General features: G+C 48.8%; 2 protein-coding genes across 2 annotated transcripts in view; one reads left to right on the top strand and one right to left on the bottom strand.

The window, feature by feature from the left end:
* Positions 1-5,099: 5,099 nt before the first annotated feature.
* Positions 5,100-11,206, bottom strand: LOC120047333 (epithelial splicing regulatory protein 1-like). The gene is made up of 9 exons (XM_038992857.1): positions 10,920-11,206; positions 10,477-10,605; positions 9,474-9,590; positions 8,603-8,714; positions 7,468-7,629; positions 7,315-7,369; positions 7,054-7,164; positions 6,812-6,944; positions 5,100-5,468 (listed from the first exon to the last, which is right to left on the bottom strand). Exons 1-9 carry the CDS (start codon positions 11,049-11,051, stop codon positions 5,100-5,102), a joined length of 1,320 nt encoding a protein of 439 aa, XP_038848785.1. The 5' UTR covers positions 11,052-11,206.
* Positions 11,207-12,144: 938 nt separating this feature from the next.
* Positions 12,145-26,772, top strand: part of LOC120048859 (protein virilizer homolog) — a 29,619-nt gene continuing 14,991 nt past the window's right edge. Inside the window, exons 1-9 of the mRNA XM_038995154.1 lie at positions 12,145-12,234; positions 12,877-12,989; positions 15,323-15,409; positions 16,104-16,152; positions 16,263-16,425; positions 16,535-16,654; positions 16,856-17,095; positions 25,757-26,478; positions 26,585-26,722. Of these exons, the coding sequence (XP_038851082.1) occupies positions 12,172-12,234; positions 12,877-12,989; positions 15,323-15,409; positions 16,104-16,152; positions 16,263-16,425; positions 16,535-16,654; positions 16,856-17,095; positions 25,757-26,478; positions 26,585-26,722 (1,695 nt within the window). The 5' untranslated portion in view covers positions 12,145-12,171. The remainder of the gene's footprint in view (positions 12,235-12,876; positions 12,990-15,322; positions 15,410-16,103; positions 16,153-16,262; positions 16,426-16,534; positions 16,655-16,855; positions 17,096-25,756; positions 26,479-26,584; positions 26,723-26,772) is intronic.

The following is a 26,772-nucleotide window of genomic DNA, read 5'->3' as shown; positions in this document are numbered from 1 at the left end:
ACCACTAGAACATTAAACCTGTACTGTGTAGGAGTCTAAAACCACTAGAACATTAAACCTGTACTGTGTAGGAGTCTAAAACCACTAGAACATATAAACCTGTACTGTGTAGGAGTCTAAAACCACTAGAAATTTAAACCTGTACTGTGTAGGAGTCTAAACCACTAGAACATTAAACCTGTACTGTGTAGGAGTCTAAAACCACTAGAACATATAAACCTGTACTTGGTGTAGGATCTACAAACCACTAGAACATATAAACCTGTACTGTGTAGGGTCTACAACCACTAGAACATATAAACCTGTACTGTGTAGGAGTCTAAACCACTAGAACATATAAACCGTGTACTGTGTAGGAGTCTAAAACCACTAGAACATATAAACCTGTACTGTGTAGGAGTCTAAAACCACTAGAACATATAAACCTGTACTGTGTAGGAGTCTAAAACCCTAGAACATATAAACCTGTACTGTGTAGGAGTCTAAAACCACTAGAAACATTAAACCTGTACTGTCTAGGTGTCTAAAACCACTAGAACATTTAAACCTGTACTGTGTAGGAGTCTAAAACCACTAGAACATATAAACACTGTACTGTGTAGGTGTCTAAAACCACTAGAACATATAAACCTGTACTGTGTAGGTGTCTAAAACCACTAGAACATTTAAACCTGTATGTTGTAGGTGTCTAAAACCACTAGAACATTTAAGACCTGTACTGTGTAGGAGTCTAAAACCACTAGAACATTAAACCTGTACTGTGTAGGAGTCTAAAACCACTAGAACATATAAACCTGTACTGTGTAGGTGTCTAAAACCACTAGAACATATAAACCTGTACTGTGTAGGAGTCTAAACCACTAGAACATTTAAACCTGTACTGTGTAGGAGTCTAAAACCACTAGAAACATTTAAACCTGTACTGTGTAGGAGTCTAAACCACTAGAACATTTAAACCTGAACTGTGTAGGAGTCTAAAACCACTAGAACATATAAACCTGTACTGTGTAGGAGTCTAAAACCACTAGAACATATAAACCTGTACTGTGTAGGGTCTAAAACCACTAGAACATATAAACCTGTACTGTGTAGGTGTCTAAAACCACTAGAACATTATAAACCTGTACTGTGTAGGTGTCTAAAACCACTAGAACATTTAAACCTGTACTGTGTAGGAGTCTAAAACCACTAGAACATTTAAACCTGTACTGTGTAGGAGTCTAAAACCACTAGAACATATAAACCTGTACTGTGTAGGAGTCTAAAACCACTAGAACATATAAACCTGTACTGTGTAGGTGTCTAAAACCACTAGAACATTTAAACCTGTACTGTGTAGGTGTCTAAAACCACTAGAACATTTAAACCTGTACTGTGTAGGAGTCTAAAACCACTAGAACATTAAACCTGTACTGTGTAGGAGTCTAAAACCACTAGAACATATAAACCTGTACTGTGTAGGAGTCTAAAACCACTAGAACATATAAACCTGTACTGTGTAGGAGTCTAAAACCACTAGAACATATAAACCTGTACTGTGTAGGAGTCTACAACCACTAGAACATATAAACCTGTACTGTGTAGGAGTCTAAAACCACTAGAACATATAAACCTGTACTGTGTAGGAGTCTAAAACCACTAGAACATATAAACCTGTACTGTGTAGGAGTCTAAAACCACTAGAACATATAAACCTGTACTGTGTAGGAGTCTAAAACCACTAGAACATATAAACCTGTACTGTGTAGGAGTCTAAAACCACTAGAACATATAAACCTGTACTGTGTAGGAGTCTAAAACCACTAGAACATTTAAACCTGTACTGTCTAGGTGTCTAAAACCACTAGAACATTTAAACCTGTACTGTGTAGGAGTCTAAAACCACTAGAACATATAAACCTGTACTGTGTAGGTGTCTAAAACCACTAGAACATATAAACCTGTACTGTGTAGGTGTCTAAAACCACTAGAACATTTAAACCTGTACTGTGTAGGTGTCTAAAACCACTAGAACATTTAAACCTGTACTGTGTAGGAGTCTAAAACCACTAGAACATTTAAACCTGTACTGTGTAGGAATCTAAAACCACTAGAACATATAAACCTGTACTGTGTAGGTGTCTAAAACCACTAGAACATATAAACCTGTACTGTGTAGGAGTCTAAACCCACTAGAACATTTAAACCTGTACTGTGTAGGAGTCTAAAACCACTAGAACATTTAAACCTGAACTGTGTAGGAGTCTAAAACCACTAGAACATATAAACCTGTACTGTGTAGGAGTCTAAAACCACTAGAACATATAAACCTGTACTGTGTAGGTGTCTAAAACCACTAGAACATATAAACCTGTACTGTGTAGGTGTCTAAATCCACTAGAACATATAAACCTGTACTGTGTAGGAGTCTAAAACCACTAGAACATTTAAACCTGTACTGTGTAGGAGTCTAAAACCACTAGAACATTTAAACCTGTACTGTGTAGGAGTCTAAAACCACTAGAACATTTAAACCTGAACTGTGTAGGAGTCTAAAACCACTAGAACATATAAACCTGTACTGTGTAGGAGTCTAAAACCACTAGAACATATAAACCTGTACTGTGTAGGAGTCTAAAACCACTAGAACATTTAAACCTGTACTGTGTAGGAGTCTAAAACCACTAGAACATATAAACCTGTACTGTGTAGGAGTCTAAAACCACTAGAACATTTAAACCTGTACTGTGTAGGAGTCTAAAACCACTAGAACATATAAACCTGTACTGTGTAGGAGTCTAAAACCACTAGAACATATAAACCTGTACTGTGTAGGAGTCTAAAACCACTAGAACATTTAAACCTGTACTGTGTAGGAGTCTAAAACCACTAGAACATATAAACCTGTACTGTGTAGGAGTCTAAAACCACTAGAACATATAAACCTGTACTGTGTAGGAGTCTAAAACCACTAGAACATTTAAACCTGTACTGTGTAGGTGTCTAAAACCACTAGAACATATAAACCTGTACTGTGTAGGAGTCTAAAACCACTAGAACATTTAAACCTGTACTGTGTAAGAGTCTAAAACCACTAGAACATTTAAACCTGTACTGTGTAGGAGTCTAAAACCACTAGAACATATAAACCTGTACTGTGTAGGAGTCTAAAACCACTAGAACATATAAACCTGTACTGTGTAGGAGTCTAAAACCACTAGAACATATACACCTGTACTGTGTAGGAGTCTAAAACCACTAGAACATATAAACCTGTACTGTGTAGGAGTCTAAAACCACTAGAACATATAAACCTGTACTGTGTAGGAGTCTAAAACCACTAGAACATATAAACCTGTACTGTGTAGGAGTCTAAAACCACTAGAACATATAAACCTGTACTGTGTAGGAGTCTAAAACCACTAGAACATATAAACCTGTACTGTGTAGGAGTCTAAAACCACTAGAACATATAAACCTGTACTGTGTAGGAGTCTAAAACCACTAGAACATTTAAACCTGTACTGTGTAGGAGTCTAAAACCACTAGAACATTTAAACCTGTACTGTGTAGGAGTCTAAAACCACTAGAACATATAAACCTGTACTGTGTAAGAGTCTAAAACCACTAGAACATATAATCCTGTACTGTGTAGGAGTCTAAAACCACTAGAACATATAAACCTGTTCTGTGTAGGAGTCTAAAACCACTAGAACATTTAAACCTGTACTGTGTAGGAGTCTAAAACCACTAGAACATATAAACCTGTACTGTGTAAGAGTCTAAAACCACTAGAACATATAATCCTGTACTGTGTAGGAGTCTAAAACCACTAGAACATATAAACCTGTTCTGTGTAGGAGTCTAAAACCACTAGAACATATAAACCTGTACTGTGTAGGAGTCTAAAACCACTAGAACATATAAACCTGTACTGTGTAGGAGTCTAAAACCACTAGAACATATAAACCTGTACTGTGTAGGAGTCTAAAACCACTAGAACATATAAACCTGTACTGTGTAAGAGTCTAAAACCACTAGAACATATAATCCTGTACTGTGTAGGAGTCTAAAACCACTAGAACATATAAACCTGTTCTGTGTAGGAGTCTAAAACCACTAGAACATATAAACCTGTACTGTGTAGGAGTCTAAAACCACTAGAACATTTAAACCTGTACTGTGTAGGAGTCTAAAACCACTAGAACATTTAAACCTGTACTGTGTAGGAGTCTAAAACCACTAGAACATTTAAACCTGTACTGTGTTGGAGTCTAAGTGCATGGGAATGTTACTACACTGAGAGCTGAAACACCTGCTTATCAATGAATAGGTCTATTAAGACTGTGAGAGGTGAGGTGTGTATGTATGTATGTATGTATGTATGTATGTATGTGTGTGTGTGTGTGTGTGTGTGTGTGTGTGTGTGTGTGTGTGTGTGTGTGTGTGTGTGTGTGTGTGTGTGTGTGTGTGTGTGTGTGTGTGTGTGTGTGTGTGTGTGTGTGTGTATTAGGAGGGTAATCTTTCACAGACCAGAGCATTTAAGTGTTTACTCAACAAACCTCCCATTAACCAGAACGCCAGGCGATAAGGAGGATAGCACACACACACACACACACACACACACACACACACACACACACACACACACACACACACACACACACACACACACACACACACACACACACACACACACACAGCCAAACACAGCCAAACACACACACACACACACACACACACACACACACAGACACACACACAAACACACACACACACACACTCGCTCATCCAGTTGTTAATTAGAGTAAATCTTCGTGTTCTATTGAAGCTCTGTGTCACACCCTTAAACCTTTAAATCCTCTGCTTAGGTTTCCTACAGAAACCCCCACCAGGACTATACCAACACACACACACACCAACACACACACACACACATGCACGCTCACTCCCTCCCGCTCTCTCTCTTTCTACCTGTTGCACCTTAGCAGACAGACAAACACACCCTTCCCCCAAAACACAGACACACACGTTCCACCTCAACAGACAGACGCACACACCTCCTCCAACACACAGACATACCTGTCGCACCTTAACAGACAGACAAACCCTCCCCCTCTTCATACCTGTTGCACCTCAGCGGCGGTGCTCTTGAACAGCTCAATGTATCTCTTTCCCAGGATGTCTTTGTGCTTCCTGAGAGCGCACTGAGCATGCTCCTCACTGGCGAATAGGACAAAGGCATCGCCTGTCGGCCTTCCATCAGGGAAACGCACAAATAGGATGCCATCCTTGTCACCACTGACAGGACACGCCTCTTTAGGCCCCTCCCCCTGGGAGAAGAAGGCCAGCACCTGGTCAGGTGTGGCGGTGAAGGGAAGACCTCTCATCCTGACAATCACCTGGTCCTCACGAGACAGAAACAACGCCACCTCACTGGAGGTACCGCCTGCTATCTTAAGGAAGTCCTCTCCTGTTGTCTTGTACACCTGCAGCAGAAAAGACATGGCATTAACTCCTGCTCTTTGGGCTCCAGCTGTTACTGACAGGTTACGTTTACTTATTTATTGGTGTTGTTAGTATCTGAGCAAGACCATAGATAGAGTTAGTAAAAGGTTGATAATAGGTTATTAACAGGTCACCTCTATGTATCGTTGGTTAGTGGTAGGGTTAGTAAAAGGTTGATAATAGGTTATTAACAGGATACCTCTATGTATCGTTGTTTAGTGTTAGGGTTAGTAAAAGGTTGATTATAGGTTATTAACAGGTCACCTCTATGTACCGTTGGTTAGTGTTAGGGTTAGTAAAAGGTTGATTATAGGTCATTAACAGGTTACCTCTATGTATCGTTGGTTAGGGTTAGGGTCAGTAAAAGGTTATTAACAGGTTACCTCTATGTACCGTTGGTTAGGGTTAGTAATTGGTTATTAACAGGTTACCTCTATGTACAGTTGGTTAGGGTTAGGGTCAGTAATAGGTTATTAGCAGGTTATGTCTATGTACCGTTGGTTAGGGTTAGGGTTAGTAATAGGTTGATAATAGGTTATTAACAGATGACCTCTATGTATCGATGGTGAGGGTTAGTAATAGGTTGATAATAGGTTATTAACAGATGACCTCTATGTATTGTTGGTTAAGGTGAGGGTTAGTAATAGGTTGTTAATAGGTTATTAACAGATGACCTCTATGTATTGTTGGTTAAGGTGAGGGTTAGTAATAGGTTGATAATAGGTTATTAACAGATGACCTCTATGTATCGTTGGTTAGGGTGAGGGTTAGTAATAGGTTGTTAATAGGTTATTAACAGATGACCTCTATGTATTGTTGGTTAGGGTGAGGGTTAGTAATAGGTTGTTAATAGGTTATTAACAGATGACCTCTATGTATCGTTGGTTAGGGTGAGGGTTAGTAATAGGTTGTTAATAGGTTATTAACAGATGACCTCTATGTATTGTTGGTTAAGGTGAGGGTTAGTAATAGGTTGTTAATAGGTTATTAACAGATGACCTCTATGTATCGTTGGTTAGGGTGAGGGTTAGTAATAGGTTGTTAATAGGTTATTAACAGATGACCTCTATGTATCGTTGGTTAGGGTGAGGGTTAGTAATAGGTTGATAATAGGTTATTAACAGATGACCTCTATGTATCGTTGGTTAGGGTGAGGGTTAGTAATAGGTTGATAGTAGGTTATTAACAGATGACCTCTATGTATCGTTGGTTAGGGTGAGGGTTAGTAATAGGTTGATAGTAGGTTATTAACAGATGACCTCTATGTATCGTTGGTTAGGGTTAGGGTTAGTAATAGGTTGATAATAGGTTATTAACAGATGACCTCTATGTATCTGTTGCCCATGTGGTGTTTGTGTCTCTGCAGGGCCATGTCTCTGTGCTCTTCACTGATGAAGCGGACCATAGCCTCTCCGTTCCTCCGACCCTGGGCGTTCAGACACAACGCAGCACCACCTCTGGACAACACACAGCATTACAGCTATTAAAACTATTTCAATACACTACACACCATCATAACAGCAACGAGTCAAACACAACACACCACTAGACACTGAACACACATACTTGGCAATGTTGAGTCCTCTGAAGAAGCGAGCGATGTCCTGGTCAGATGACTGCCACGGCAACCCCCTTGCTCTGATCACTGTGTTGTCACACACACGCTCCATCTTACTGCTACACACACGCGTGCACATGGACACACACACACACACACACCAGTTAGCATCAAATCACTCACCCGCTCCATCCAACTATGTAAGAACACCAATGAATAGTATCATATCATCTACCTTACTGCTAATCTATCTTAACGAGTCTAGTTACCAAGTGCCGCTTTCAAACTTCTCAGTGACTCTCTCTGGGTTTGAGAATGTGTGACCTACAACAAACAGAAGACCAGAGCAGAAGTCAAAGATAAGCAACAACGATAACATTGTGAGAAAAGTCAGAGTTTGTGTAAGTTAGTGTGTCACTCACATAAGGGTTCCAATAGCAGGGCTAGGACGATGTTGGCCATGGTCTGGACCTGCAGTGCTGATGTGACCGGTGACAACATGGCCGTCGGATCCAACACAGCCGTTGGATCCAGTACGGCCGGCGGCTCCAATATGGCTACTGGCTCCACAGTTACACTGAGAGCTGAGGAAACCGTGGTCAAGGAGAAAACTACAGGAGAGGAGCAAGCAAGGTGTGTGTGTGCATGTGTGTGTGTGTTAGTCCTGCTTCCTGGTAGGTGTGTAGGGCTGGTCCTGTTGGCTCAACACACAGCATGTTCCTCTTGGAGCTACAGTGAGACACGTCAATTGTGTCTCTATTTGCATTTCAAAACCTCTAGTCCCACAGCCAACACCCTGAGGCCTGCAGACGCCTCCCCCATGGGAGTGTGTCAGTATCACACACACTCTCGTGCTCTCTCTCTCTCACAACCACGCACGCGCGATCACACACACACACACACATGCACTAACGGCATGAAGCTACACTACAAAAGCAGGGTTCATGCAAAGCTGTAAAATGAACCAAGTGTCATTGCTGTGAGTGTCATTGCTGTGAGTGTCATTGCTGTGAGTGTCTTTGCTGTGAGTGTCTTTGCTGTGAGTGTCATTGCTGTGAGTATCTTTGCTGTGAGTGTCATTGCTGTGAGTGTCATTGCTGTGAGTGTCATTGCTGTGAGTGTCTTTGCTGTGAGTGTCATTACTGTGAGTGTCATTGCTGTGAGTGTCTTTGCTGTGAGTGTCATTGCTGTGAGTGTCATTGCTGTGAGTGTCATTGCTGTGAGTGTCTTTGCTGTGAGTGTCATTACTGTGAGTGTCTTTGCTGTGAGTGTCATTGCTGTGAGTGTCATTGCTGTGAGTGTCATTGCTGTGAGTGTCTTTGCTGTGAGTGTCATTACTGTGAGTGTCATTGCTGTGAGTGTCTTTGCTGTGAGTGTCATTGCTGTGAGTGTCATTGCTGTGAGTGTCTTTGCTGTGAGTGTCATTACTGTGAGTGTCATTGCTGTGAGTGTCTTTGCTGTGAGTGTCATTGCTGTGAGTGTCATTGCTGTGAGTGTCATTGCTGTGAGTGTCATTGCTGTGAGTGTCTTTGCTGTGTTTCTCAGTTGTAAGGATACATTCTGCCATGTACTGCACCTCCAGGCTCTTGGTGTCTGCAGAGGGGAAGTGCTTCCTGAACTCTTTCTTCAGGTCAAAAAAGGAGTTGAAACATTCTGGCAGTGCCAGGTTCTGCCGAGGAAGACAACTGCAGACATTACACACTGGGCACAGACGTCAATTCAACGTCTATTCCAAGTTGGTTCAACGTAATTCTATTGAAATGACGTGGAAACAACGTTGATTCAACCAGTGTGTGCCCAGTGGGTAAAGTCACATACATTAACCCAGGGGAACTGAATGTGGCATGTGCTTGGATCACCAGAGTTTGAGTCTTGCACGGACCAAATATACTGTAGTATGCCCCTTTAAAAACGTTCTGACCATATTATTATTGATTGAACAGTAGAGAGGAGGAAGAGAACATGTGCAGCCTACCATTGACAGCTGTTAGGTGTTGGGTCGTATCAGGAGCTACGCTGTCTGTTTACTACCCTCATTTACATATTTACTCATGTCAATAAAGTTAGGTTCCCCATGGGTCTGTATAACATACTAGATGTGAGGGGGGGACTCAAGATGTAATAGGAGAACGGTGTGTGTGTGTGTGTGTGTGTGTGTGTGTGTGTGTGTGTGTGTGTGTGTGTGTGTGTGTGTGTGTGTGTGTGTGTGTGTGTGTGTGTGTGTGTGTGTGTGTGCTTGTGTGTGTGCGCGCGTTCATGTTCAAACAAAGCCAAGACAATATGTCAAGACAACCTCCCATTTCAACATCATGTAGAGCAGGATCTTGACAGAACAGCAGACATAACACATTTCTTTATGGTTCTGTGAACACCAAACGCTTCTGCTGGAGGTAATTGTGCTCCCCGCCCTGCCAGCCTGTACCCTTACCTTGCCCGCAGCTTCGGGGTGGAGAACCTGGCGAATGTGGAGCTGCCCGTCCGTACACACACACACTGACGTGCCCGCGCCCAAGCTGTTCACCTCATTGGTCAATCTCAGATGGAACTGTTTAAAACATAGGAAGAGATCAGCTACAATGTAAACTCTTTAAATCAATATCAGATAATAAATCTGTAATAAACAATTACAGAACAACTCACTGGTAATATTGAAAATCCACTAACATTTTATTGGTTGAAAGTGTGATCATTATTCTTGTGATGATGAATATCAATGCAGCCATTTATAATCTCATTATTCAGCAAGCGCCAAAACGTTGATCACAGTACACAATTTCATCCAATGAGTTATAACTGTTTACTACTGACTAATAAACAACCTATTAATGCTGTTTATAGACTATTTAAACTGAGTCTACCTTAATTGAAAGTATTACCATGTAGACAAAATATTTACAAAAACATCCAAATATAGGCTTACAAATTACTGCTTGTGATAAAGTCCAACTTGAATGGCTTGTTGTTACTTTCGAGTGGCTGGAAACGATTTGTGGGGTGATGTCATCGATGTTTGTGTGTGTATGTCTGTCTATTGTCTTTTGTCTATGTATGGTTTATATTTTTGGTTTCAGAGAACAAGCACTTTAATTGCACTCTAATTGTATAAGCCTCATTATGCAAATTGGGTGGACATTTGCATTACTAAGCTCTAAAGATCCACACCTTCTCATCACTCAATGGACTTTTACAACTATCCCTCAGGCTGTCAAGTAAAACTCTATAGGGATCGAAAATGATGATTCATTATTAGCCAATTATAATTAGATATCCCAGGATCAAGGCCTAAATAAACAATCAATTGTTATCAAACTCCAATCAATGCATCGGTGCCTCTGATTTCAAGTGAAGGAGGAATGGATGGCAAAGCAGAATATGATGAGGTCAAACATGTATTTCATAAAAAACCACGAGACAACAGATACTGTCTGTACCTGGTTTAGCGCGTGCTCCAAGCCTGTGACTGTAGAGACAGACTCCTCGCTGTCCTCTCTCTCCCCCAGACAATCTTCTGTAAGGTCCGAGTGCTCAGGCCGTATTAACACCTCATTCACCTTTCCCAACTGGACCAGAGAGAAAACACACACACTTCAGTACATTTAAAATAACAATGTGTACACTTAAAAAACACACTTTAATATGCATAATGGAGTAGCCGATTTATGGCACACTTATGATCAGTTTTGTCATTAGACCTCATAAACAGAAGAAAGGTGGTCGTATTTTAAACCAAATAGGGCACATTGACACAGAGAGCACTCTGGTTATGTTGGATGAATACTTTGTCTTTCTATAGATTACCTAATCTAGCTCCTGAAAAAAAAATAGTCATTATCATATTCTCTTAATAAAGAAAGGAAAATATTTTAAAGATTACCTTTTTGTTCTTCAAGTCCACGAGCTGCCACACCAACTGCTCGAGCTCCGTCTCGTCCGAACCCAAGAGGTCTCCGCAAGCGCCAGATGTGGTGGTGAACAACACCACCAGGTAGTCTACCTGAGCCGTCATTTTCAGGATAAATACAAAAAGAAACTACTCTAATTACACCCAAAGTAATAGAAAATAACCTACAGCTACACCCCCAGAACAGTATAGAACCCAAAGAATCCAGCCACCCACACACCTATGCGCAAAGGTGTGCTCAGCAACTCCAGATATTTTTAGTGGCTTCTTGATTGCTTGGTAATCTATGCAAAATCTCCGGCACACCTCATCGCAGTGTAATGGTGAATGTTCCTTTTTTTTTGTGATGCACCTACCTGTGTGCGCTGCGGTCCACGTGACCCAGGTAGCTACCTGCATGGGGCGTATTCATTACGCCGATTCTGTTGCAAAGCGCTTCTTAAACGGAAACAAACGGGACGAAACGGAGAGGGACCTACCTGCATTTGTCCAATAGAAACTCTTGTTTCCTCTGTTTGCTTTCGTTTGGTTCTTAACCTGTAAACGGTTTCCGTAATGAATATACCCCTTCTCTTTCTGAGTGCTGTCCCTATTGGTGCTTTCAAACAGGGACGTGGCACGGCATCGCGACAAACCCATCGGCCCAACCTGAACAACATACATGAGAAGAACAACAATCTCATATACTAACCTACAAACTGATCATTGCCTAGTTTTTATCTCTATTCATGAGTAGACAGGCTATTTCCAAATGCTACGCTTGGCATATAGGCTGCAGTGGGAAATGTTATTGAAAACAATGTAATGCTGAGAAAATATTGAGACCAGCCAATCGTGGCAAATCAGTGACATCATTACAATAAAGTGTATAAGGCTTATTTAAAAATAAACAATGATGAAAAATATGTAGATCCATTGTTTTCATTTAGGCTATTGTAAAATACATATATCAAATATTCAAAGTCAGGCTACTGCCTGTATTATTACGGCATCTTTAATAACTTATTATGAGAGTGCCATTGCCAGAAAGAAGTCTGAATAATGTTGGATGAACTCTCCACTATGCACCGATTTCAGATCAGTTTGTGTTTTACTCATTTGAAAACAAATTAGGTTTAAACTGATTCGGGGTCTGTCTTTACAGAACTGCTTGCCGTCGGGTTTTAAAACCCGGAAACCGTTGTGGCTAGATCCGGAAGTTTACCCCAAGTGAAAACAGAAAAACATGGCGGGGGACACTTTAACGGAACTACTTTTTCTGGATACGTTCAAACATCAAAGTGCAGAGGTAGCTAAATTTGTTAATACCACTTGCTATTTTATCCCAGGAGTGTACTTTGCTGAGATTCCAGTTAGCTAGCTAACTACAGCTTCTGATCCCCCCGTTCCCCTAGGCTAATGCTAACACGGTGGCCACCTTGCATAATAACTAAATCGTCCTTCCAAACTAAGTGTGATGCATTGTTTCCTAGCAAGGTATTACGTTTTTAAGTAGGTTACGGGTTCTTATATTCAGTGGTCTCTTATAGAGTTGCAGCGGGGATAGGGATACGCGAAACTAGCTAGCCATAACAGATAACGTGACAGTCGGCAACGGCGTGTGCGCAGATTGTTTACCGGCTTGCTAGTCACACAGCTAACGTGTGTGTTTACTTGCTAGTTAGCGACTCACACTGTTTACGTTACACAGACAGTTTTCAGACTGTTCATCTTTACAGATATAGCCTACAGTTACTGTCTGCAGATGAATACACGAAATTCCCAGTTGTCCCTTTTTGTTTTTGTATGGCACAAAAAGTGCTGACTGTTTTTGTTGTGCGCTAACATGGTCTAAATAAAAATCTAATCACATTTTATTTTTCACATACGCCGAATACAACGGATGTGGTAGGCCTTACAGTGAAATGATTAAAATGTATTCTGTCTGTAGCTGAGCAATGTAGATGTGATGCGGTTCCCGTGTGGGGTCCTGATCACAGAGGTGCGCGTCATTCCCCCTGGAATTAAAGCACACACCAGCCTGCCAGACAACCGGGCATTTGGGTAAGAAACCATCATTCAAGGTGTATAAGGGAGAGCTAAATAAATATATACTCCTAGCTATGTGCATGTGACATCTGAGACTGGGATGTGTATGAGGGGAACTTCAGGGGCCTCAAACAATCATGCATAGGTACAAATATGTGCGTAAACCATGCGTGGGATCATTTCCGCGCAAAGTGTGCGATTTATCAATATGAACATTTGCCATGACCGTGCTCACACAGTGCCAAGTGGTGGAATAATGCCTTGATCACACCTACAGCCTCATTGCACAAAATGGTACGCAGCATCATCTGGATATGTGTTCAACGAAAGTTCAACATTCACCTTCTGCTACCATTAATGGCAAACCGTCTACCATACAATTTGATGCATAAATTCAATAAATCCAATGTATGCACCACATAGAACAAACTGTAACGCAATTCTGCAAGGCAAACGCAGCATTCCATTGGGAATGTACTTCTAGTGTACCAAACGCAGCATTCCATTGGGAATGTACTTCTAGTGTACCAAACGCAGCATTCCATTGGGAATGTACTTCTAGTGTTCCAAATGCAGTTTTCCATTGGGAATGTACTTCTAGTGTACCAAACGTAATGACGCTGTCGGTGTGATCGACGTGTAAGGGAACTGTCAAGCGTAGAATGGGGGGGAAATATATGTTGAAAATGTCTGAAATTGTGATGGAGTAATAATTCAATCATTTTCGATGTCATTGTATTTCCATTGTGAATTCATGCAACATATCTTGACAGGCATATCATTTGACCACCAGTGCATTTGTTACTATAATAATTCACATAAAGTACAGTCATTTATTATTTAACCTTTATTTAACTAGGCAAGTCAGTTAAGAACACATTCTTATTTACAATGACAGCCTACCCCGGCCAAACCCAGATGGTGCTGGGCCAATTGTGCGCCAATATGGGCCAATATGGGACGCCCAATCACGGCAGGATGTGATTCGAACCAGGGACTGTAGTGATGCCTCTTGCACTGAGATGCAGTGCCTTAGACCGCTGCGCCACTCGGGAGCCCAAAGTTAGAGGCACGTGTGAAAGTGAAACCATTGTTGAAATATGATAAAAGACTTGAAATAATAGGAAATTGAATGAGAGGTTGATCAAATTTGACACATATTTAACAGATGCTATTGCAGGTGTAGCGAAATGCTGGTGTTTGTAGCTTCAACAGTGCAGTAGTATCTGTGCAGTAGTATGATCTTGCTCAGAAAGTAACGATTGGTTTTGGAAAATGATATGTGATGAGCCAATCTTATAGGATTTTTGTGAGGACTTAAGACTTACTTTAAAAAGGCAACCACATGCCATTCCGGTGCACATCCAAGTGTTGTCCACCCTCAGGTTTTGGCATCGGGAGCTTGCCGATTGGCATCTCACAACTTCGATGAGACAGTGTTTTGGATGCAATTTTCAGTAAAACAAACTGTAACGTACAATTTCCTCACACCGTCGCCCAACAGGTTGAAGTCAAGAGGGGTTTCTTTGCCATCAATGGGTTCCCAAATACGAACGGAGCAATAGACGGCACCCACATCGCCATAAAAGCACCATCCCAAAACGAGTTGAACTATGTGGACAGAAAAGGCTTCCACTCTTAATGTGCAGGTGATCATTTATGTGACGGGCAGAAGACGCTGCTGAATGTGGTGGCCAATGTTGGCCTATACGCCTACAGGAAGGAGCTGTTGAGGATGGATGGCTTATTCCTGACTGTTGTCTACTCATTTGAAGTAGATTTACCATTGCTAACGCAACTCATAGTCTTAATGGTTTTACTGGTCAAGCCACAACTGAGAGACAAATAAACCCTTTTGGTTGTACTCAATCTCTGACACTAGCACCTCCTATTTTCTTAGCTTTCTTTGGTTGCAACGTTGTATATCCTGGTACGGTGTGGTATATTCCCCACGGGCTTTAAAGGGATGATTTTGACCATGTATGATTAATTGGGGGCATTTCAAAATGCAAATAGCCAAGGTCGTGCACGAGCACTGAGGCTGAGAACATTTGGTATTTATCAACGATTATCTCCTACCGGTGTACGCATGAAGCTCGTAGGATTGTTTGATAAATCACACTTTTTCTATGTTTAGGAACGTTCTAAATTCTGTTCGTAAGAAGTATTTTATAGAAGTTTCTACGCAATATTGATAAATGTAGCTGTAATGTTCAGTTTGGCCTCATTCTCACCGGGGTAGTTGGGTGATTTGTGAGGTAATCGTAACCGGACAGACGGGATCTCTCATGTGGCTGAAAGGGGGGCTGAGTGGTGATGTCATATCCTGTTCCTGTCTGTTTTTCCAGGGAGACATCGCCTCATTCCTTCCAGCTGGAGCTTTTCTTCAACAACCTCACTAAACCCAGCAACGCCTGCTTCCACAGACTGGGCAGGTCAGTAACACTTTGTACCTTCTATTTGAATTGAATGTATTTGTGTAAAATATATATACAACAGAAATGTACAATGTGGACACAGAGGATAGCACTTAAAAGTATTAATTAAAGCACTTGTTTCCAAAGAGGGGTTCTCGAATATACCTATACTTCTCTCAAGCTCTGTATCCCTCTCTCTCTACCTCTTCCTCTCTCTGTCTGTATCCCTCTCTCTCTACCTCTTCCTCTCTCTGTCTGTATCCCTCTCTCTCTACCTCTTCCTCTGTCTCTCTCTGTCGCTCCTGCCCTCCCAGTATCTGTCTATTTCTCTCTCCCCGCCCCTCCCTTTTTTTCACTTCCCAGAATGTGTCTATAAAAGTATTTGAGAGCTCAAGTCTCACCTGTAGAACCTGTCAGGGCAGAGACCAATCTGTGACGACTGTCTTAGTTCTTGTTCACTCCGAGACGGGTCGCCAGAAACTTAGCCCTGTTGCTGCACCTGCAGAATCACACACAACAGAATGTAGAACCCAGAATGCCACATCAATCATTCCAACAGAGAACACAGGCACAACCTAATGTTAGTCAAGAGCTCACAGGCCGTTGTTGTTCACCTGAGAGAGAACATCAGCCCCTCTACTGTAGCCTGCTCCACTACTAATGGAAATGTGATAATTCTGTCTCTCTTTCTCTCGCTGTCTCGTCCTTACAGTTTTGAATATGACGAAAACAAGTCCATCGTTTTCAGGCCCAATGGAAAGGTAAAGACTCCTCCCCCTCTGTCTGTAGAAAGGTCACTGTTCTCTCTACAGGTGAACTGTGTTGTGTGTGTCGCTGTGTGTTTGTAATGGTGAGTGTGTGTGTTGTGTAGGTGAACACAGATGGACTGGTGCTGCGTGGATGGTACACCAGTCTGACGGTGGCGGTGTACGGTACAGCAGAAAGGTCACATGGTCACGACCGGGACTCTCCCCCACCTCCCCCTCCCCCACCCCCACAACAACAGACTGGCCTCAACAGGATCATCAAACAAGGTGGGTAAAGACTCATACTAGGGTTGCCAGGATACCACTATCACAATACTATCATACTTTCCATGGCAAAAGGGAAAACACAAGGTGGACTAAACTGTGTGTGTCTCAGAGTGGGATAAGGAGGAGCAGTATAATGTCAGTCCCCCCAGACCAGCTCCCAGAGGCCCCCGCACCCCTCCTGGACCGCCCCCACCAGATGATGATGATGAGGAGCCGGTTCCAGTGACCGGTAACACACACACACACACACACACTTCTCTGCGTCTCTATGTTCATCTCACAGGGACAGATTTCATACTGTATATTCAACTAGATAACCTTGCCAAAAGAAACATTTCCATGTATTTGTGCAAGCTTGTATCCGTGTATACCTGATGCCCTCTTTGGTTGCCGTGATAACCGACTGTGGTGTCCATGGTGACTGTCTCAGTTGGAGTGGCCAAGGCGGAGCCGACTGAAAGAGGGGAGGACTACCTGGAGGTGGTCTCACCTGAGCGCAGCTCACTGCCTGCCGACGACCCCTACTCAGACTCCGAGCCTGAGGAAGAGGGGGAGGGGGAAGAGGACGAAGAGCCGGAAGAAGAGGACGATGCACGGACAGAGTGTAGCGCCCCTGAGGATGAGGAGGAGGAAGAGGATGAGGGTGAGGAGGAGGAAGAGATGGAGGAAGGTAGGGGGGCTCCTGTGTGACCGCAGGACAGACAGTGTGTGTGTGCTCTGGCATGCTGTTCAGACCACTCAATCCTACACCCTGCTCAGACCCCTACACCCTGCTCAGACCACTCAATCCTACACCCTGCTCAGACCCCTACACCCTGCTCAGACCCCTCAATCCTACACCCTGCTCAGACCCCTCAACCCTACACCCTGCTCAGACCCCTCAATCCTACACCCTGCTCAGACCCCTCCACCCTACACCCTGCTCAGACCCCTCAACCCTACACCCTGCTCAGACCCCTCAACCCTACACCCTGCTCAGACCCCTCAATCCTACACCCTGCTCAGACCCCTACACCCTGCTCAGACCCCTACACCCTGCTCAGACCCCTCAACCCTACAACCTGCTCAGACCCCTCAACCCTACACCCTGCTCAGACCTCTCAACCCTACACCCTGCTCAGACCCCTCCACCCTAACCCTACACCCTGCTCAGACCCCTCAACCCTACACCCTGCTCAGACCCCTACACCCTATACCCTGCTCAGACCCCTCAACCCTACAACCTGCTCAGACCCCTCAACCCTACACCCTGCTCAGACCCCTCAACCCTACACCCTGCTCAGACCCCTCCACCCTAACCCTCCACCCTGCTCAGACCCCTCAACCCTACACCCTGCTCAGACCCCTCCACCCTATACCCTGCTCAGACCCCTACACCCTCCACCCTGTTCAGACCCCTCAACCCTACACCCTGCTCAGACCCCTACACCCTGCTCAGACCCCTACACCCTACACCCTGCTCAGACCCCTCAACCCTACAACCTGCTCAGACCCCTCAACCCTACACCCTGCTCAGACCCCTACACCCTATACCCTACACACTGCTCAGACCCCTCAACCCTCCACCCTACACCCTGTTCAGACCCCTCCACCCTACACCCTGCTCAGACCCCTCAACCCTACACCCTGTTCAGACCCCTTCACCCTGCTCAGACCCCTCAACCCTACACCCTGCTCAGACCCCTACACCCTGCTCAGACCCCTCAACCCTCCACCCTACACCCTGTTCAGACCCCTCAACCCTACACCCTGCTCAGACCCCTCAACCCGACACCCTGCTCAGACCCCTCAACCCTACACCCTGCTCAGACCCCTACACCCTGTTCAGACCCCTACACCCTGTTCAGACCCCTCAACCCTACACCCTGCTCAGACCCCTCAACCCTACACCCTGCTCAGACCCCTCAACCCGACACCCTGCTCAGACCCCTCAACCCTACACCCTGCTCAGACCCCTCAACCCTACACCCTGCTCAGACCCCCAACCCTACACCCTGCTCAGACCCCCAACCCTACACCCTGTTCAGACCCCTCAACCCTAACCCTACACCCTGCTGAGACCCCTACACCCTGCTCAGACCCCTCAACCCTACACCCTGCTCAGACCCCTCAACCCTACACCCTGCTCAGACCCCTCAACCCTACACCCTGCTCAGACCCCTCAACCCGACACCCTGCTCAGACCCCTCAACCCTACACCCTACTCAGACCCACAACCCTACACCCTGCTCAGACCCCTCAACCCTACACCCTGCTCAGACTCCTAAACCCTACACCCTGCTCAGACCCCTCCACCCTACACCCTGTTCAGACCCCTCCACCCTACACCCTGCTCAGACCCCTCAACCCTACACCCTGTTCAGACCCCTCCACCCTAACCCTACACCCTGCTCAGACCCCTCCACCCTACACCCTGCTCAGACCCCTCCACCCTACACCCTGCTCAGACCCCTCCACCCTACACCCTGCTCAGACCCCTCAACCCTACACCCTGCTCAGACCCCTACACCCTGCTCAGACCCCTCCACCCTACACCCTGCTCAGACCCCTCAACCCTACACCCTGCTCAGACCCCTACACCCTGCTCAGACCCCCAACCCTACACCCTGCTCAGACCCACAACCCTACACCCTGCTCAGACCCCTCAACCCTACACCCTGCTCAGACCCCTCAACCCTACACCCTGCTCAGACCGCTCAACCCTACACCCTGCTCAGACCCCTCCACCCTACACCCTGCTCAGACCCCTCAACCCTACACCCTGCTCAGACCCCCAACCCTACACCCTGCTCAGACCCCTCAACCCTACAACCTGCTCAGACCCCTCAACCCTACACCCTGCTCAGACCCCTCAATCCTACACCCTGCTCAGACCCCTCAATCCTACACCCTGCTCAGACCCCTACACCCTGCTCAGACCCCTCAACCCTACACCCTGCTCAGACCCCTCAACCCTACACCCTGCTCAGACCCCCAACCCTACACCCTGCTCAGACCCCCAACCCTACACCCTGCTCAGACCCACAACCCTACACCCTGCTCAGACCCCTCCACCCTACACCCTGCTCAGACCCCTCAACCCTACACCCTGCTCAGACCCCCAACCCTACACCCTGCTCAGACCCCCAACCCTACACCCTGCTCAGACCCACAACCCTACACCCTGCTCAGACCCCTCAACCCTACACCCTGCTCAGACTCCTAAACCCTACACCCTGCTCAGACCCCTCCACCCTACACCCTGTTCAGACCCCTCCACCCTACACCCTGCTCAGACCCCTCAACCCTACACCCTGTTCAGACCCCTCCACCCTAACCCTACACCCTGCTCAGACCCCTCCACCCTACACCCTGCTCAGACCCCCAACCCTACACCCTGCTCAGACCTCCAACCCTACACCCTGCTCAGACCCACAACCCTACACCCTGCTCAGACCCCTCAACCCTACACCCTGCTCAGACCCCTACACCCTGTTCAGACCCCTACACCCTGTTCAGACCCCTCAACCCTACACCCTGCTCAGACCCCCAACCCTACACCCTGCTCAGACCCCCAACCCTACACCCTGCTCAGACCCACAACCCTACACCCTGCTCAGACCCCTCAACCCTACACCCTGCTCAGACCCCTCAACCCTACACCCTGCTCAGACCGCTCAACCCTACACCCTGCTCAGACCCCTCAACCCTACACCCTGCTCAGACCCCTACACCCTGCTCAGACCCCTCCACCCTCCACCCTGCTCAGACCCCTCAACCCTACACCCTGCTCAGACCCCTACACCCTGCTCAGACCCCCAACCCTACACCCTGCTCAGACCCCCAACCCTACACCCTGCTCAGACCCCCAACCCTACACCCTGTTCAGACCCCTCAACCCTACACCCTGCTCAGACCCCTCAACCCGACACCCTGCTCAGACCCCTCAACCCTACACCCTGCTCAGACCCCTACACCCTGCTCAGACCCCCAACCCTACACCCTGCTCAGACCCCCAACCCTACACCCTGCTCAGACCCCTCAACCCTACACCCTGTTCAGACCCCTCCACCCTAACCCTACACCCTGCTCAGACCCCTCCACCCTACACCCTGCGCAGACCCCTCCACCCTACACCCTGCTCAGACCCCTCAACCCTACACCCTGCTCAGACCCCTCAACCCTACACCCTGCTCAGACCCCCAACCCTACACCCTGCTCAGACCCCCAACCCTACACCCTGCTCAGACCCCCAACCCTACACCCTGCTCAGACCCACAACCCTACACCCTGCTCAGACCCCTACACCCTGCTCAGACCCCTACACCCTGCTCAGACCCCTCAACCCTACAACCTGCTCAGACCCCTCAACCCTACACCCTGCTCAGACCCCTACACCCTCCACCCTGTTCAGACCCCTCAACCCTACACCCTGCTCAGACCCCTACACCCTGCTCAGACCCCTACACCCTACACCCTGCTCAGACCCCTCAACCCTACAACCTGCTCAGACCCCTCAACCCTACACCCTGCTCAGACCCCTACACCCTATACCCTACACACTGCTCAGACCCCTCAACCCTCCACCCTACACCCTGTTCAGACCCCTCCACCCTACACCCTGCTCAGACCCCTCAACCCTACACCCTGTTCAGACCCCTTCACCCTACACCCTGCTCAGACCCCTCAACCCTACACCCTGCTCAGACCCCTACACCCTGCTCAGACCCCTCAACCCTCCACCCTACACCCTGTTCAGACCCCTCAACCCTACACCCTGCTCAGACCCCTCAACCCTACACCCTGCTCAGACCCCTCAACCCTACACCCTGCTCAGACCCCTACACCCTGCTCAGACCCCCAACCCTACACCCTGCTCAGACCCCCAACCCTACACCCTGCTCAGACCCACAACCCTACACCCTGCTCAGACCCCTCAACCCTACACCCTGCTCAGACTCCTAAACCCTACACCCTGCTCAGACCCCTCCACCCTACACCCTGTTCAGACCCTTCCACCCTACACCCTGCTCAGACCCCTCAACCCTACACCCTGTTCAGACCCCTCCACCCTAACCCTACACCCTGCTCAGACCCCTACACCCTGCTCAGACCCCTCCACCCTACACCCTGCTCAGACCTCTCAACCCTACACCCTGCTCAGACCCCTACACCCTGCTCAGACCCCCAACCCTACACCCTGCTCAGACCCCCAACCCTACACCCTGATCAGACCCACAACCCTACACCCTGCTCAGACCCACAACCCTACACCCTGCTCAGACCCACAACCCTACACCCTGCTTAGACCCCTCAACCCTACACCCTGCTCAGACCCCACAACCCTACACCCTGCTCAGACCCCTACACCCTACACCCTGCTCAGACCCCTCAACCCTACACCCTGCTCAGACCCACAACCCTACACCCTGCTCAGACCCCTACACCCTACACCCTGCTCAGACCCCACAACCCTACACCCTGCTCAGACCCCTCAACCCTACACCCTGCTCAGACCGCTCAACCCTACACCCTGCTCAGACCCCTCAACCCTACACCCTGCTCAGACCCCCAACCCTACACCCTGCTCAGACCCCCAACCCTACACCCTGCTCAGACCCACAACCCTACACCCTGCTCAGACCCCTCAACCCTACACCCTGCTCAGACTCCTAAACCCTACACCCTGCTCAGACCCCTCAACCCTACACCCTGTTCAGACCCCTCCACCCTACACCCTGCTCAGACCCCTCCACCCTCCACCCTGTTCAGACCCCTCCACCCTACACCCTGCTCAGACCCCTCAACCCTACACCCTGTTCAGACCCCTCCACCCTACACCCTGCTCAGACCCCTCAACCCTACACCCTGCTCAGACCCCTCCACCCTACACCCTGCTCAGACCCCTCCACCCTACACCCTGCTCAGACCCCTCCACCCTACACCCTGCTCAGACCCCTCCACCCTACACCCTGCTCAGACCCCTCAACCCTACACCCTGCTCAGACCCCCAACCCTACACCCTGCTCAGACCCCCAACCCTACACCCTGCTCAGACCCCCAACCCTACACCCTGCTCAGACCCACAACCCTACACCCTGCTCAGACCCCTCAACCCTACACCCTGCTCAGACCCATACACCCTGCTCAGACCCCCAACCCTACACCCTGCTCAGACCCACAACCCTACACCCTGCTCAGACCCCTCAACCCTACACCCTGCTCAGACCCCTCAACCCTACACCCTGCTCAGACCGCTCAACCCTACACCCTGCTCAGACCCCTCCACCCTACACCCTGCTCAGACCCCCAACCCTACACCCTGCTCAGACCCCTCAACCCTACAACCTGCTCAGACCCCTCAACCCTACACCCTGCTCAGACCCCTCAATCCTACACCCTGCTCAGACCCCTCAATCCTACACCCTGCTCAGACCCCTACACCCTGCTCAGACCCCTACACCCTGTGCTCAGACCCCTCAACCCTACACCCTGCTCAGACCCCTCAACCCTACACCCTGCTCAGACCCCTCAACCCTACACCCTGCTCAGACCCCTCAACCCTACACCCTGCTCAGACCCCTCAACCCTACACCCTGCTCAGACCCCTACACCCTGCTCAGACCCCTACACCCTACACCCTGCTCAGACCCCTCCACCCTATACCCTGCTCAGACCCCTACACCCTCCACCCTGTTCAGACCCCTCAACCCTACACCCTGCTCAGACCCCTACACCCTGCTCAGACCCCTACACCCTACACCCTGCTCAGACCCCTCAACCCTACAACCTGCTCAGACCCCTCAACCCTACACCCTGCTCAGACCCCTACACCCTATACCCTACACACTGCTCAGACCCCTCAACCCTCCACCCTACACCCTGTTCAGACCCCTCCACCCTACACCCTGCTCAGACCCCTCAACCCTACACCCTGTTCAGACCCCTTCACCCTACACCCTGCTCAGACCCCTCAACCCTACACCCTGCTCAGACCCCTACACCCTGCTCAGACCCCTCAACCCTCCACCCTACACCCTGTTCAGACCCCTCAACCCTACACCCTGCTCAGACCCCTCAACCCGACACCCTGCTCAGACCCCTCAACCCTACACCCTGCTCAGACCCCTACACCCTGCTCAGACCCCCAACCCTACACCCTGCTCAGACCCCCAACCCTACACCCTGCTCAGACCCACAACCCTACACCCTGCTCAGACCCCTCAACCCTACACCCTGCTCAGACTCCTAAACCCTACACCCTGCTCAGACCCCTCCACCCTGTTCAGACCCCTCCACCCTGCACCCTGCTCAGACCCCTCAACCCTACACCCTGTTCAGACCCCTCCACCCTAACCCTACACCCTGCTCAGACCCCTCCACCCTACACCCTGCTCAGACCCCTCCACCCTACACCCTGCTCAGACCCCTCAACCCTACACCCTGCTCAGACCCCTACACCCTGCTCAGACCCCCAACCCTACACCCTGCTCAGACCCCCAACCCTACACCCTGCTCAGACCCCCAACCCTACACCCTGCTCAGACCCACAACCCTACACCCTGCTCAGACCCCTCAACCCTACACCCTGCTCAGACCCCTCAACCCTACACCCTGCTCAGACCGCTCAACCCTACACCCTGCTCAGACCCCTCCACCCTACACCCTGCTCAGACCCCTCAACCCTACACCCTGCTCAGACCCCCAACCCTACACCCTGCTCAGACCCCCAACCCTACACCCTGCTCAGACCCACAACCCTACACCCTGCTCAGACCCCTCAACCCTACACCCTGCTCAGACTCCTAAACCCTACACCCTGCTCAGACCCCTCCACCCTACACCCTGCTCAGACCCCTCTACCCTACACCCTGCTCAGACCCCTCAACCCTACACCCTGTTCAGACCCCTCCACCCTAACCCGACACCCTGCTCAGACCCCTCCACCCTACACCCTGCTCAGACCCCTCCACCCTACACCCTGCTCAGACCCCTCAACCCTACACCCTGCTCAGACCCCCAACCCTACACCCTGCTCAGACCCCCAACCCTACACCCTGCTCAGACCTCTCAACCCTACACCCTGCTCAGACCCACAACCCTACACCCTGCTCAGACCCCTCAACCCTACACCCTGCTCAGACCCACAACCCTACACCCTGCTCAGACCCACAACCCTACACCCTGCTCAGACCCCTCCACCCTACACCCTGCTCAGACCGCTCAACCCTACACCCTGCTCAGACCCCCAACCCTACACCCTGCTCAGACCCCCAACCCTACACCCTGCTCAGACCCCTCAACCCTACAACCTGCTCAGACCCCTCAACCCTACACCCTGCTCAGACCCCTCAATCCTACACCCTGCTCAGACCCCTCAATCCTACACCCTGCTCAGACCCCTACACCCTGCTCAGACCCCTACACCCTGCTCAGACCCCTCAACCCTACACCCTGCTCAGACCCCTCAACCCTACACCCTGCTCAGACCCCTACACCCTGCTCAGACCCCTACACACTGCTCAGACCCCTCAACCCTACACCCTGCTCAGACCCCTCAACCCTACACCCTGCTCAGACCCCTCAACCCTACACCCTGCTCAGACCCCTACCACCTGCTCAGACCCCTCAACCCTACACCCTGCTCAGACCGCTCAACCCTACACCCTGTTCAGACCCCTCAACCCTACACCCTGCAAGTTCCCTCAACCCTACACCCTGCTCAGACCCGTACACCCTGCTCAGACCCCTCAACCCTACACCCTGCTCAGACCCCCAACCCTACACCCTGCTCAGACCCCTCAACCCTACAACCTGCTCAGACCCCTCAACCCTACACCCTGCTCAGACCCCTCAATCCTACACCCTGCTCAGACCCCTACACCCTGCTCAGACCCCTACACCCTGCTCAGACCCCTCCACCCTACACCCTGTTCAGACCCCTCCACCCTATACCCTGCTCAGACCCCTCAACCCTACACCCTGTTCAGACCCATCCACCCTAACCCTACACCCTGCTCAGACCCCTCCACCCTACACCCTGCTCTGTGCTGTTATAACCAGCCTAACCAGTTGTAATAATAAGGCTTAGAGCCATGGCTGTTGCTGCTGTAGTATCAGATCCTCTTGCATGACAAACTAACTGTGCCTGTCTGCTGTGGTTCTCTAACATTCTTAACTCTTGGTTGAGTGAACTGTAATTTCATCATGTTATTAATGTTTTACAACTTATGTGAGTGTTGTGAGTGAGGCCTTTTCTTTTGCTGTGTTTGTGTTTTTGTTGTTTTACAATATTTCTCCCTCCTCACCCTCCCTCCTCACCCTCCCTCCTCACCCTCCCTCCTCTCTCCAGGTGATGATGGTTATGAGAAGATCAGTAGTGATGAGGATGACTTGGACAATGGGAGTTTTAAGCTGCCCAGTTTTGACATTGACTACACCCCTGAAGACCTGGCCTCTGTGCCCCCAGTCCAGTACGACCCCTACGAAAGAGAGCTACGCCCACTGCTCTACTTCACCCCTCCCTACAAGACCCGCTTCGACTCCCAGCTGGAGAGGGCTAGGGGGGCTGGTTGTGTTGGTCCAGAGGGGCCTGGAGGTGGAGAAGGGGCAGAGGCTGAGGTTGTTGCCCAGATGAGAGAGCTCCTGGCTGGGATAGGAGAGGACCGTGACTCCCGCTGGGTCACGGCCCTAGAGCAGGCATCAGGGCTGCTCGCTAGAGGGCTGGGCTTTCTGATTGGACAGGGGGAATGGGAGGAGCCTATTGGAGCTCTGGTCCAATGGGCTCTCCAGGGTCTTAGTATGGAGATAGCTCTGACCCAACCCATTGCTCTAAACCTCAGGCAGCTGAAAGCTGGAGCTAAGCTGGCTTCCTGCTTGGCCGAGTGCCCACAGGGCCTCACTGCGTTGCTGCACGAGGGAGCACTGGAGCTCCTACTAGAGCTGCTCCAGGTGGACCATGTGTCGTCCACGCTGAAGCTGTGTATCCTGAGGGCTCTGGATGCTCTGACCAGTGCCCCCGCTGGTGTGGAGGCCTTCCTACAGGAGGGGGAGATAGAGAGGAGTGGATACCAGGTGAGAGAAGCCATAGACATACGGTACACATGAAGACCTTATAATAGGAGAGGCTGCGTGTGTTTCTAACTGAGGTTGTGTCCCCCCCCCCCCCCTCCCCCCGCAGCGGTTGGTGCAGTTGTTCCTGGGGGAGGAAACCGTGCGGGTGGTAACCGCGGGCAACGCCATTCTGCAGAAAAGCCACGCCTATGAGGTTATGACTGATCTGCAGAGGACAGCGGCAGCCTGGAGCGAACCTCTGCAGGTAAGCACACACTGACTGGAGATCTGCGTTTTAAGAACAGTTATTTGGGT

This window comes from Salvelinus namaycush, chromosome 5 (assembly GCF_016432855.1).
Source record: "Salvelinus namaycush isolate Seneca chromosome 5, SaNama_1.0, whole genome shotgun sequence".
Taxonomy (NCBI): Eukaryota; Metazoa; Chordata; class Actinopteri; order Salmoniformes; family Salmonidae; genus Salvelinus; species Salvelinus namaycush.
This window is presented reverse-complemented; position numbering and strand designations above follow the sequence as displayed.